Raw genomic sequence first — 14,152 nt, 5'->3', positions numbered from 1 at the left:
TATGTGAATTCCCATGCTGGTATAGCACACAAGTTTTACATTCATTTAAAGAAGTGATAGCGACACCACAGTATTATAGAAAGTACATGTAGGTTTTTTAATGTTCTTGTAATAATTAGGATGAATGGGTTAGTAGCAAAAAAATGCTATTGCATTTATATATATATGCATTTGTCTAATATATAAAAATATAAATATAAATATCACTCTAAGGTCAGTAGACAAACTCAACGAAACCAAACTGACATTTGTAATCTATTCGTTCCATCCTACTCACTCCTCATTCCTCATGCCTCTGAATATGATTAGTTATTTGAGCTTTCTGTTCTGTATGTTTCCCTGACCATATCACAACATAAAGGAATGTATATAAAGACGCAATTAGCTGAGGTTATGCCATTAGTCTGTACAGAGGTAGTTTTATATTAAATAGGATGAGCTGAAAATCTTAAGTGTCAGTGATAGAAACAAGCTTATTTTACTTGCTCTCTAAATTAGAATAGTTACCATTATTGCGTCTCTCCAGGGACGCAATCTCTCAAAGATGTTGAAATCTATCGACTTTTCATTTTCAGCATGCATCAAACTATGCTTATTTAACTATGAAAATAAATTGCATGTTTTATATACACAGATGTACATATGTATATACTGATATATACATGTATGTATACTTGATATATATGGAACTTGAAGCATTTGAGAAAATATACTGTTTCTGATATCTGCAAGCTTTTTTAAAACAGATATTCTAAATGTAGAATGTTGTCCTAGAAAGTAGGTTAAATTACCTGAAAACCAAAAAAAGTTATCTGCGCTACTTTGAGCCACCCAGCAAATACAACTGACTGTCTAATCAAAGAATTCAGTGAGTTGGGCAACATCATGAAACCCAGTGATATGTTGCATGCTTTCATCTCACCATGACTTTGCCCTATTGCAGGTGTTAAATTTGCATGTGATTGATGATGACATTCCAGAGCTAAATGAGTATTTCCAGGTGACGCTGGTTTCTGCGGTTTCTGGAGATGGAAAATTAGGTTCAACTCCTACCAGTGGAGCAAGCATAGATCCAGAAAAGGAAACTACTGATATTAGTATAAAAGCCAGTGACCACCCATACGGTAACAAAATGGAAATGATACAATGTTGTTTCAAATAACTGTATAGCCTAACAGATAAAAATTTGCCTAGCTTTGATTGTTGAAGAGGCACTGCTAAGCATGACACTTATTTAACTCATTATTTATGTAGATGAGTGAGTGCTGAGTTGTCTTTTCTTGGCAATTTTACAAAAAAGGCCTCAAAACTGCCCTAATGAAGCAGATGTTGATTCCCTCATGGGAGCAAATAAAGACTGCACATAGTGGATCTTGCACAGGTCTCTATCGGTTGAGATCGTTGTTATATGAATAAGCATCCGATACTGTGACATCCTGAGACTCCTCGAGGAACAGCTAAATTGGTTGTTGCACTGTGACTTACCAAAGCTCACTGTTTATTGATATCAGTAGGAAGGGATACAGTACACAGTATATCCCTGGAAATAACATGCTTGAGGCCTAAGGGCATATCCATAATTGATAATTTCAGAACCACCATAAAATATAAATATGATAAATTATGGATTTGATTATAAATCATTTAAACTTGATGCAAGTAGCAATGTAAATAATACTTCTCATCTGCCAGGTTTACTGCAGTTCTCTGTGGGGCTGCCTCCTCTGCCAGGTGATAAAATGATTCTCCCTGCATCTTCTGTGCCCCGTATTACCATTAAAGAAGAAGTTGGACACATCAGGTTGCTGGTGGTTCGTGCCCAGGGCCTTCTGGGGACGGTTGTGGTGGACTACAGAACAGTTCCACTTAGAGCTTTCAGTCCGAGAGATTACCAGGTATGGCTGTTGTCCACGTGGTGTAGTTTGGATGTTATTTAGGTTTTTTTATTCTAGAGATAGTCTTCATGTTGAGTAGTTTTTCCCAATTACGGTTCCTTCACAGAACCATAATGTGGTAACTGAATATTTAATATTCACTTTAAAGAGGTAAATAATTATGTAACTCTTAGAACTTTTCAGTGTACAAAGTATTGCAATTAAGAAAAGCTTATAATTTCTGTTAGTTTGTTTTCCAAAGAGAACTGTTGATATGTTAAAAAGGGATGTCTACCATTGTTGCAGAACAGATCAAACTTTATATGCCCATTACTGTGCATGTGCCTCTATGCACCTTGAAACATACTGGGATTTGCATGTTTATCCTGCATGTATTTTTGTTCACCGTAGTTAGATTTGGGTGGAAAAATGTGAATGAATGCAAATGCTCACCATTTTGTGAATTTGGATATTTTTCACAGCAAAGATTCAGCAGGTTTTTGAAAAATTTAAATAAAGTCAATATATTAAAAAAGATGTCAAAGTTCTTTGTTTTTTCATATGGATGAAAAGATGAGTCTTCACAAAATGTAAAGAGCTTTCATATTACAGGCTACTGCAGGCACCTTGGAATTTCAACCAGGAGAAAGATACAAGTACATTATTGTGAACATCACTGATAATGCTGTGCCTGAATTAGAAAAAGATTTTAAAGTGGAACTATTGAACCCAGAAGGAGGAGGTAAGGCACATATAAATTCCTTCCCCGTGTATTCATGACCACTATTCATGCACAAACATCTTAAATTATTCAGGTGTGCCAAGAGGGATTATTCTCAATGTTATTTCTAAATATCAACGTCTCCAGCTCCCACCCCCTCAAAAGCTGTATTTCTTCCTCGGAAAAGAAGTGCTCTTCAGTTGATCTCAGTCTTTTCTAGAAACAATCTAGCAATTGTTGTGCTAGACTAGATTACTACCAAGAAGTATTATTCTTTGGGTTTGTGGATTACTACCATGTGTGTTAGGTCATATAAAGACAGTCTTTTTTCATAGTTGCATAACACATCTCTTCCACCATCACTGCAAGCACAAAATAGTCAATTACCCTTAGTCCATTAGTCAAGTCTCCTGCAGATTTTTCTAACTTTTTAATAGATGTTTTCGCATTGAGGGGGAAAGTATTAGAATAAGAGCTTAGTGTTTTTTTCTCGCTTTTTAAAATATGTTTCTAGTTTCTGCATTATACAACTATACAACTTGAAATAGGGATAAGAAAAAAGAAACACAGGGAAAGAAAGGAATAAAAAAAAAATCTTGTACTTGCTGTCTTTCTTGACCTTTCATTGCTATTTTCAACATGATACCTTAAGTAAATGATGAAATAAGTAATGCTTTTTCTGGCTTTTACTAGAAATCCCATACAATTTCATAACCAAAATCAATTCCTCATTGGAAGGTTTCCTCCTTTTTTTTTTCCCCTCTCTTGTCCAGAAATGTTTAAATTACTTTCTGCTTTCCCTGTTTATAAATTTGTGTGTATATATATATATATATATGTGTGCGTGTGTGTATATATATATGTGTTTGTGTGTGTGTATATATATGTATCTGTCTGTCATCTTAAAGTTGCCGAGCTCTTTAGAAATGATGACAGTGGAAGTGGTGATGGGAACATGGATTTCTTCCTTCCAACTGTCCATCAGCATGGTAAGCATTTTGAATTATTCTTTATTTCTCATTTCTCATAAATTACTATAATCACACAGTTTGTCAAGTTCAAGTATTCAGTTCAAGAATTTTACTTGAAGCTACACAAGATTCAATTAACTCAAAACATTTGTTTCATTTAGGCAGTTTCAATAACAATGTGTTAACAGAGAATAACAGCTTCTGTGCTGTCAAAACTGTATTAATGTTGAAAGGAAAAATTAGTTTTGCCTCAAAACAGACAAATTTCTGAAGTGCAAAAAGGAAAGACACTTTCAAATTGAGGGTAATCAAATACCTGGTCTACCTTATTGTATGCTTTAAACATGCTTTGTTAGTTAGGTTTTCTATGTCTTAGAAACATTCATAAAGAGAAGTGAATGTTTAAAATTTTAAAGAACATTTATTCCTGAAATTTTTTCAAGTTTTGTGTAAAATAAAGACGATGTAATCTATATATTTTTTCAAATGGATAACCCAAACCTGTCCAACCCACCAGACCTGTCCAACCCACCTGAAAATTCTGCATTAGCACCCAAGGAAAAATTTATTTCATTCTAATTTTCTATTTTATCTGTAAATATAAAGTAATTCATCAGACTCTTGGACTTCTTGGACTGTGTTTTGTTTTGTTTTGCTTTTCATCCTGGTGTAGTATTTCCTTTTTCCTTGTTTCCAGAAATTTTCTTCAATACCATGCTGTTCCTCTCTCAGCACCAAGTTAGTGGTAGCCAGGTTGGTGGTAGGAGATAATGGAGTTGTTTGTTGTTAATTACAGCTCCTGATATGATGAGACCTGCTTTCATTCAATCTGTCCTGCTTATGCTGTATTTTATCATATAGCAACCCAGCAACCTGAACTTTGCTACATTTGCATTCATTAAGTCTTTTATACTTTTTTTCCCCCTGCTTCTCCATTAAGCTGCTCATATTTACTTATTTTTTTTCTTTGGCTCATTATTCCATCAGAAAGGATGTTTCTTATCCATGTTGGATAGTCATACTGCATTTAAAGAACACAGAGGCAAAACAGCACAGAATATCAAGTCGTGGTCTCCTCTGTAGCCTTGTAGTACAATGCCGTTAGTTATTTTGTATGTGTTAGAAAAAAGTAATCTTTTTTTTTGGAACTTGCACTTACAGCTAGCTTGGGAATTGCATCCCACATCATTGTGACTATCGAGGCTTCTGATGATGCTCATGGGGTGTTTGAATTCAGTACGGAGTCACTCTCTGTAAATGGAAGTGAGCCTGAAGATGGAGATAGCCTTCTTGTGCTGCAGGTTAGCAACTTTTGAATCTTTGTTATACAGTCCTTGTCTGTCTCTGTTTTCAATAGGATTTTTGTAATAGATTTATTAGGATTCCACAGGATTTATAATGTTTTAAAGCACACAGGTGCTTTAAAATTCAATAAATTCATTTTTAGTACATACCATTCAACTTCCACCTAAATGATGTAATAATCTCTGATCTCAGTTGTATCTACAGATTTCAAAAGGTTCCTGATTTGAGATTATATTTGAGATTTTTTAATATGAGTGCTGATTATACAACAAAAAGATACAGCAAATATGAGTTGGAAAAGGTTATGCTTCTTTTAAGATGGCTTTATGGTTAACACACAATGTGATTTTTTATATATATATTGTTTTCTTCTTTTATGTTTCTTTTCTACAAGAGTACATAAATCTTTTTATTTCGCTAGGTTGTGAGATCTCATGGAACCTTGTCTCAGGTGACACTGCATTGGATTATAGTCTGTGATCTTACAGAAGACCTGATATCTAATTATGGGAATGTAACTTTTGACGTTGGCCAAGCAAGAGCAAATATAACAGTCCATGTTTCACCCGATGAAGTTCCTGAACTGGACGAAATGTTTTCACTTTTGATCATCAATGTCTCCAACGGTCGTCTTGGAATTCATACTAATGCAACGTTAACTATTTTAGCTAATGATGATCCATATGGACTCTTCATGTTTTCTGAGAAAAACAGACCGATTAAGGTTGAGGAAGAAACCAAAAATATCTCCTTAACGATAGTAAGGCGTGGTGGTCTTCTTGGAACAGTAATGGTAACATACAGAACTATTGGTGATGATGAACAGTTACCCTTTCTTCCACCTGATATAGCTAGAGCAATGGAGGGAAAAGATTATTTACCTATTTCTGGTTTTGTGACCTTCGCAGCCAATAAAAGTGAGACCACAATAACTCTTCCTATTCTGGACGACAGCGACCCTGAGAGATCAGAATCTATTTTTGTGGAGCTAAACAGTATTGCTTTGATTGAGAAAGCGCAGGATCGGCCAAGTAAGTATTTTACAGTCCCTCAAAAGTATGTAGGTGAGCATCCATCTTTCATAGGATAAAATGCAGTCACTTAAATGATGATAACATTTTACAGTGCCAACCTGTATATAGTTTAGTGTTCTCCAAGTTACCTTTCTTTTGTACGGTCGGCATAGATTTCCCTTGCCACCAGGTTTTGTCTGGCGTTGATGAGCATGCCTTTGTTCCTGTTATATCCTTTTAACCAAGGCCTTTCTGGACATGTGTGTTGCTGTAATGCTTTTGTGCATTAATGCACATGTTTATATAATACTCACCTTATGTCGTTTCTGTTAAACATCATGTTAGAAAATAATGAAGGGTGATGGAACCCTGGCACAGGCTGCCCAAGGAGGTTGTGGAGTCTCCTCCTCTGGAGGTCTTCCAAACCCGCCTGGATGCCTCCCTGTGCCCTGTGCTCTGGGTGACCATAGAGCAGGGGGGTTGGACTAGATGATCTCTAGAAGTTCCTTCCAACCCTAACCATTCTGTGATTTAGTGATAATACTGCTTCCTGAAAGCCAAAAAGCTTGTTAAAAACAAACTGATACAGTATTGTACTCTTTGCATGCTGCTTGTTAGATGTAGGCAAGGCTTACTGCTTCCTCATTCAGATACATTGGGATGCAGCCTGATATTGTAGTGCTTCTTGGCTTGTGTAATTGCTGAACTAATTTAGTTGAGATGTTAAGGAAAGCTCCAAGGAGAGATTGAAGTGTTGTTTTGAAGTGTGTGCTGTGATCTTTCATCACAGCAAATGTAAAAATAAAATCTTATTGAACCTGGAGTGATTTTACTGCACGCTGCACTTGATTGTCCTAGGCACAAAAAAGTATATAAAACAACTTTCAAATAACTGATGCCTGTGTGTTCTACATGGAAGTGATTGATAGACTCCAAATGAATAATACTGATTTACTAAAAATTAGGATCATCTGCCACAGTACAGCTCAAATACCAAAAGTATTTTGGTGCAGTTTCAAATATGCTTTGCCGAACTTTAAAAAGATAATTTTGTTGAAAGCTAAGAGTGACTAGCAACTAAATTCTCCTGTATATCTATGAAATCTATAGCCATAGGCAGCAAGTGTCCTGGCTGCTCCCCAACTCAGTTTTTGTTACATTTCAGTTTTAAATTCTCCTCGACTTGGATCAGTGCATGAGATAATCGCTCAAGTAATTATCGCTGCCAATGATGATGCTTTTGGAACACTTCAGCTTTCAGCTGCGTCTGTGCGAGTCCCTGAAAATTATGTTGGACCAATCATTAATGTGACCAGAAGTGGGGGAATTTTTGCAGACGTTTCTGTGAAGTTTAAAGCTATGCCAATAACCGCAATACCTGGTAAGAAAGCAGAATAGCTTTAGAATGACAGAAAGCAGATAGAGACAAATTTGCCTAAAGGGAGGTCCATGCTGAAGACAAATTACTCCTTTTTAGTAATAAGTGCGTGTATAGAGGTGCTTTTGTTCACTTTCACCTCTTGGAAAGTCATAGAATGAACAAGTAGAAAATAAAGGCACAAATATCTTCATAGCCTGAGTATGTCTTTGGCTGCAGAAGAGAATGATCTGATTGCTTCTTGCTCTAGTGTAATAATAACTCTGTTCTGTCTAAATTGATTTTTATTTTAATCTATTCAGACCTCTGTAAGACAAAGGGAAATAAAAAAGATTATATTGTCTAGGTCTGAAGATGAAGAAACCTCCCTTTAAACATAGGGGAATGAATGTGTATGCAAAAAGAAAGAGTAAAGGTGTCATTGACCTATTTAATACAATGAACTATGATACATTAATCTATTTTTATGCTTTTTATTGTTTTTTATCCACAAATCTAGGTGAAGATTACAGTATAGCTTCATCAGATGTTGTCCTACTTGAAGGGGAAACAAGTAAAGCTGTGCCAATTTATATAATTAATGATATCAATCCTGAAGTTGAGGAGTCCTTTTACATTCAGCTGCTGAATCAAACAACAGGAGGAGCCTTGCTTGGATCTTTAACTAGGGCAATCATAACTATTGAGGCTTCTGACGACCCATTTGGATCTTTTGGTAAGTGAGGCCTATTTGTATATTTTTGTCCTCCTGTTAAGATTTTTGTTACAATATTCTTAGTGAGTTGTTTCTGGGCAATTGAACAAAAAATCACAGAAGGCATAGAGAAAGCCAGGATGAATGCAGTGTAAAACAAGAAAAACCAAATGAAAACATTTAATTAAGGTAGGATAATATTTGAATATAACCAAACTAAAAAATATTTGGTCAATTAATATGTCAAAAATTTAGCCCTATTTAAGAAAAAAAAAAGGATTTGGGTGTCTCGTTATTGAGACAGGTGGATTACCTCCCGCCAAAAAATTTTGGTTTAAAAATATAGTCAAGATTATATTTTTATTTTCAGTATTATTTTTAACGAAGTAATTTTCGCTGTTCCTAGTTTTTCAGATCACTGAATTTGTTGTGGAGGAGCCTGAATTAGGATCAGTAGCCATAAATCTGCCAATAATCCGCAATGCTGGGACACTTGGTAATGTTACTGTTGAGTGGGCTGCTACCGTTAATGAACAGCCTGCTGATGCTGATTTGCAGGTTGTCTCAGGTAATATTACTTTTGCCCCTGGGGAAACCGTTCAGATGCTTCTGTTGGAGATCCTGGCTGATGACGATCCAGAAATAGATGAAGTAAGTTGACTGGCTTCGTCTTCCTTAAATAATTTTAGAGCTTTGACCTGTTATAGAAATGGATGAAAAAGTTTGGGAGGAATGAACCAGAAATCTAGATCATATATTGCTTGTGATTTTTACAAGTACCACAAATTATTTTACTGTATTTCTTTTTTTGTTTTGAGATTGTCCGAGTGGAGTTAACTCAGGCCTCCAATGGTGGTGCTATTGGATTAGATGGAGTGGCAAATATTATAATACCTGCCAACGATAATCCTTACGGCACCGTTTTCTTTCATCGCTCCTTGTATCGAATTCAAGAGCCGCTAGAAAGAAGTTTGCGTGCAAACATAACAGTGAGGCGAAGGTCTGTATAGTGTTTGCTTTGCATATGATGATTCTTCTTTTTTAAATTTTGGATATAATTTCAACTTTGGGTGCTCTCATTTTAAAGTCTTGGTATTAATTTCTTGGTCTGCCATTTCAAAACATTTTTATTTCCTTTTTTTGAGCTGAATATCTGCTTATTAGAAATGTAAGTAAAATCCCTTTATGTATGATTTTGTTTAATCATCAGATAAGGTAAAGACACACAGTAGCTTATTGCTATGATTTGAACTGAAGGACGAAATGAGTCAAACTGTGTAGGGTAGAAAGAAGCAAGAAAACAGGGTTATACATGTGATGTGATCTCTGGGGACGCATAGGAAGAAAGATAACAAAGCTGAGCAGTGCTGACCCTCTTCTTCCTTGACAGCTAGAAGTGCTGGCAAGTACTAAGAAGAGCAACCTAATTCCTAGGGGGAAAGAAAAATCAAATTTGCATTCTTAACAAATAACTGCTGAGGCTATAAATCAAATTTGTCCACATAAAGTACTACCTTAATTATTTTGGTACTAGCTTCAAGGGGATTGCAATTTAATGCATTATTCACATTTTTTCAACAAATCAAAGAGGATCAGTAGTTTTGGTTCCGTTACTCTTAACCAGCATTATACAGGATATTAACTATCCTTCATTGCTTAGCATAACTTTTCCCTTTATTGTGTCTTTTAGTGGGGGAAATTTTGGTGAGCTTTGGATCTTCTATAGCACTTCTGACACTGATGTTGTGACTCTTGCCATCGAGCAAGGTCAGGATATCCTGACCTTTTATGAGTCTCCTGTGCAAGGCCTTCCTGAGCAGCCATCTAAGATGAGAGTGAATGTGTCAGCTGCAGATGACCCGCTGTACGCCTGTGCAACTCGGTGCCTAAAAGAACAAGTGTGTTCAGCCTTTGCATATTCCAGTGCTTCTGGGACTCCAGTCTGCTTTTGGCTGGCGTCAGAGAGCAGCCCAGTAACTAATATTTCAGGATTTTGGACCTACAAGAAAAATGCCACCAGTGCATCCACTCTCTTTAGCATGCAAGCCATTGCTGGTAGTGACTATGAATCTGTTACGAGTCAGAAGGCAATAATGCTAGAAGGGGAAGAGTTTGCAAATCTCACAGTTACTATACTCCCTGACAGTTTGCCAGAGCTGGATGAAAAATTCACTATATCCCTTTTGAAAGTTGAACTAATGAACATCTCAGCCAGCTTAAAGAATCAGCCAACTATAGGACAGCCAAATACTTCCATGGTTATCATAATGATGAATGGAGATGCCTTTGGAGTATTTAAGATCTACAGTGTAAGTCCCAATGCAACCAAGGAAGGTCTGTATGTCGAGGTAGAAGAGCGTCCTCAGACAAAGGTGCAGCTGATGATACACAGAACAGAAGGCAGCTTGGGACAAGTGACAGTGGAATGGCGTGTCGTTGGTGGAACTGCTATCCCAGACTTGGATTTTGTAGGCGTTGGTGAAATTCTGGTGTTTGATGAAGGTGAGGCAAGGTTTTGATTTTACTTTCACCTTAGAAAAACAGGAAGAGCAAACAGAACCTTATGAGCACTCAGTCCCTCAGATGTTTTGACAAAAGTGACATCTTTTTCTTAAATGACTAAATTCCAATAATGCTCAAGATAGATATGCATAAGAATACAGCTGGTTTTAGCATATACCATTATTTTGCATAGTTGCACCCAGTCTTCTCTAAAGAAGTTTCTCAGGAGGTAATACTAGAAGATACTGAAATGCATGAACGTTTAAGATTTTTTCTTCTTTTGAGAAATATTTCAGTGTGCATTATAAAAATTTCATTTACACCAAAACCTCAAAACACACCTTGGTTACACTCATCTGCTGAACAATAGGACTATAAAATTTGATGAATTCTATAGGGACAGGTAATTCATAGTGTTTCCTGGTTGTATTATTGTTCTTTGACAGTCCAGAAGACAAATAGCTAACACAATCCTTTTTCATGCATTCCCTGGCCCAGTAAATATACTCAAATAGAAGGCATAGTGCATCAGAGAGCTTGTGTACTTGGTAATTTTGAGTACAGGATGAATGTTCCACTTTTATAAGTTAATTTACAAATCTGGGAAATATATAATGCAAATGAAGAATTCAGAAATGATTTCTAACCAATTATTCTGTGCATAGTGCATTTAATAATAATCTTATTGTTCTAACGTGTCCTCTTTGATAGTAACCAGATACAACTTCACAATGATAGTCAATAACTTCCAGAAAGATAAGTAAATAGATGTAATCCATCTGTCCTCTTTATTTTTTATAAAAATTGCTATAAAATGATGTGATCTGTCTTATTGAAGATGATTTTTATGGGCATGTTTATGAATATATTCTTTTCCTTGTAGGGGAAACAAAAAAGATGGTCACATTGACCATTTTGGATGATCCAGAGCCAGAGGATAATGAAAGTATCATAATCAGCTTGGTTCACACTGAAGGAGGGAGTCGAATTCTGCCCAATTTTGACACTGTCACAGTGATTATTCTGGCAAGTGACAATGTGGCAGGAATTATTAGCTTTCAGACAACCTCAAGATCTGTCATTGGTCGTGAAGGTGGGTTTATTCTTTTTGTTGATTAATCAGCAATGTAAGCATTGCATTTTGTGTTTGAAGTTGTCTTTTTCTACCAGGTGTTCATTCTCTGCTCCATCCTGAAAATTATCTTTGCATTTTCATATAGAAGGCTTGTATTAGTTCTTTTCCTGTGTGTGCACCCAGTTTTCATCCTGCATTCCTCCACAATAACAATTTTGATGGACTTGCCAAGCCAACTGCAATCTGACAGGCTAAGATGAGCTGTTAATGAGCATGAATTAATGCAAATTGGCCCAGTCCCGAAGGTTATGATGACCTGGAGCATTTTCCAATGCTTAAACATTCTTTATTACATGGCAGCAACTGTTGAACATCTGAAACTGAGGCATTCTGTTACAGTTTAGAAATTACGTAGGTAGACCTACTAATTTTTTCATCTCAAGAGACTTTAGTATTATTCATTAAAATAAAGTATTAATACTGTTAAAAAAGAATACATGAACTATGCCACTCAATTTTCAAATAAAAGTATGTATTTTAAGCCTCGGGATTTCAAACTTGGAGGTGTACACCTTTGTCTTAAGTTAGTCCATATTGCTCTTAAGAGAATAAAAGAATTGATTTATTGAGATTGAAAGTATTCTTTTTCCACCATCAGATATCTGAGGGCACGTTTGCTGTTTATGAGCACCTCTGAGACTGCTTTATCAAATTGTTTAACACTGAACTGAAATTCAGTCTATCCTATTTGACAATTTTCACAACCATTGCAAACAAATAGTTAACACAAAATTCAGTATCATTACAAAATGCACAAATAAAAGAAAGCATGTTCGGTTCATTATACAATGAATTTTCTTCAAAAACACTTTAGGAAAAGATATTACAATTTCTTAGACAGCTTTCCCAAGACCTTTAGTATTCCTATGCAGAAAGGAAAAACAAGCTCTGTATGCACACTCTTTGATATACAATAGGCTTCAACAAGTACTAATTGATTTTTGGTGATTGAAAGGATGTTGTTAGGCTTTTTGTTGTTAGGTTTTTTCTTTTATACCTTCTAATGTTTAAACAAGCTACCTATATCTCTAGATTTCCACACTTTAATTTAAAAATGAGATACTAAATGCATCTTTAGTTTGTACAAATCAAGATGCACGGATGTATAGAAGAGGAAATTCCAAAACATTGTGCCTTGTCATTTATTCCTAGGGGAACAAGTGCAGTTCCATATCCTTAGAACTGCCCCAGGACTGGGAAATGTTACTGTTGAATGGAAGATTGTTGGACATCGTGTAAAACAAAATTTTGAAAATTTTTCTGGAATACTCTTTTTTCCTGAGGTATGACCGTAAGCAGAGTTAATAGCTGAAGGAAAACGTTGTGTTTAGGGCTGAAGTGAAAGAGGTTTGCTTGCCTAGCAGCTCTTGTTTCTTGATTTCATTATTGACTTGTTCCCATATTCTTTGAATTCAATTTTTTTTGATTTTTTTTAGCTCAACATTTTTTAAAGGAGTCATTCAAAATGCTTATCAAATAGTAGTACTATTGTATTTTTTTTTTTAGTGATGATTAATCAAATTGTCATTAAAATCAACAGGAGTCATTGAATACAACACTATATGTTCACTTGCTGGATGACCATATTCCTGAAGAAAAAGAAGAGTATAAAATCATCCTGTATAATGTCAAAACACAAGGTATAGCAGAATAATGGCATTACCATAAAAATACAATTAAATGGTATAATATGGCATACATAAAGAAATATTGGAGGTACAAGACTAAACTTCATCGGCTGAAAAATATATCAAGTTTATTTCTATTAAAATATGTATATACATGTTTGTACTTGTGCATTTGTATATGCACATACATATGAATATACATATGCATAACTTTGCACACACAAACACATGCACATATATATGGAAATAGGTATGTAAAGCTGTATTTCCCAGTACTGTTCTCAAACTTTCTTGGTTTGCTGGTCACTGTTGTAATGTTCTATTGTTACAAAAGCTGGTATCAGTAACATATTTCATGTCTCAGGACCTCCTCAATGTAACATACATTTTATCATCCTTCAAGTGCATTTTCTGATTTGTCTCTGAATTCGAGGTAGTGGAAACATTTTATTCTTACCATTTAAATTAGGATGTTCCATTCCCCCTAATCATCTTTGTCACTCATTGGACTCTCTCTAGAAGCTCCACATCCTTCTTGTGCCCAGAACTGCACCCAATACTGCAGGTGCAGCCTCACCAAAGCTGAATAGAGAGATGACAGAGGTTTAGTGATATTCTGTAACTCTTCTGAACTATTCTGTATTAAAAGGAATTTACCCATCACTAGCTTGGTATAGATTGTATTGCTTCTATATTTATCATACCAACTTCACAGAATCACAGAATGTTTAAGGTTAGAAGGGACCTCTAGAGATCGTCTAGTCCAATCTTCCTGCTCAAGCAGGGACACCCAGAGCATGGGGCACAGGGTGGTGTCCAGGTGGGTTTTGAAGACTTCCAGAGGAGGAAACTCCACAACCTCTCTGGGCAGCCTGTTCCAGGGCTCTGTCATACTCACAGAAAAGAAGTTCCTCCTCACCTGAAGATAGAA

The 14,152-nt window shown here is 35.9% G+C and overlaps 1 protein-coding gene across 1 annotated transcript in view; it reads left to right on the top strand.

Moving 5' to 3' along the window:
• Nucleotides 1–14,152, top strand: part of ADGRV1 (adhesion G protein-coupled receptor V1) — a 225,333-nt gene that overhangs the window by 34,927 nt on the left and 176,254 nt on the right. Inside the window, exons 24-37 of the mRNA XM_026041834.1 lie at nt 944–1,124; nt 1,693–1,895; nt 2,487–2,616; nt 3,504–3,584; nt 4,728–4,867; nt 5,293–5,902; nt 7,050–7,265; nt 7,762–7,977; nt 8,363–8,607; nt 8,775–8,956; nt 9,647–10,458; nt 11,342–11,551; nt 12,746–12,876; nt 13,134–13,233. Coding sequence (XP_025897619.1) covers nt 944–1,124; nt 1,693–1,895; nt 2,487–2,616; nt 3,504–3,584; nt 4,728–4,867; nt 5,293–5,902; nt 7,050–7,265; nt 7,762–7,977; nt 8,363–8,607; nt 8,775–8,956; nt 9,647–10,458; nt 11,342–11,551; nt 12,746–12,876; nt 13,134–13,233 — 3,457 coding nt within the window. The remainder of the gene's footprint in view (nt 1–943; nt 1,125–1,692; nt 1,896–2,486; nt 2,617–3,503; nt 3,585–4,727; nt 4,868–5,292; nt 5,903–7,049; nt 7,266–7,761; nt 7,978–8,362; nt 8,608–8,774; nt 8,957–9,646; nt 10,459–11,341; nt 11,552–12,745; nt 12,877–13,133; nt 13,234–14,152) is intronic.

The sequence above is a fragment of the Nothoprocta perdicaria genome, unplaced genomic scaffold, assembly GCF_003342845.1.
Source record: "Nothoprocta perdicaria isolate Ctin4 unplaced genomic scaffold, notPer1 scaffold_295, whole genome shotgun sequence".
NCBI lineage: Eukaryota > Metazoa > Chordata > Aves > Tinamiformes > Tinamidae > Nothoprocta > Nothoprocta perdicaria.
Note: the sequence above shows the minus strand (reverse complement) of the source record. Positions and strands in the feature narration are given on the sequence as shown.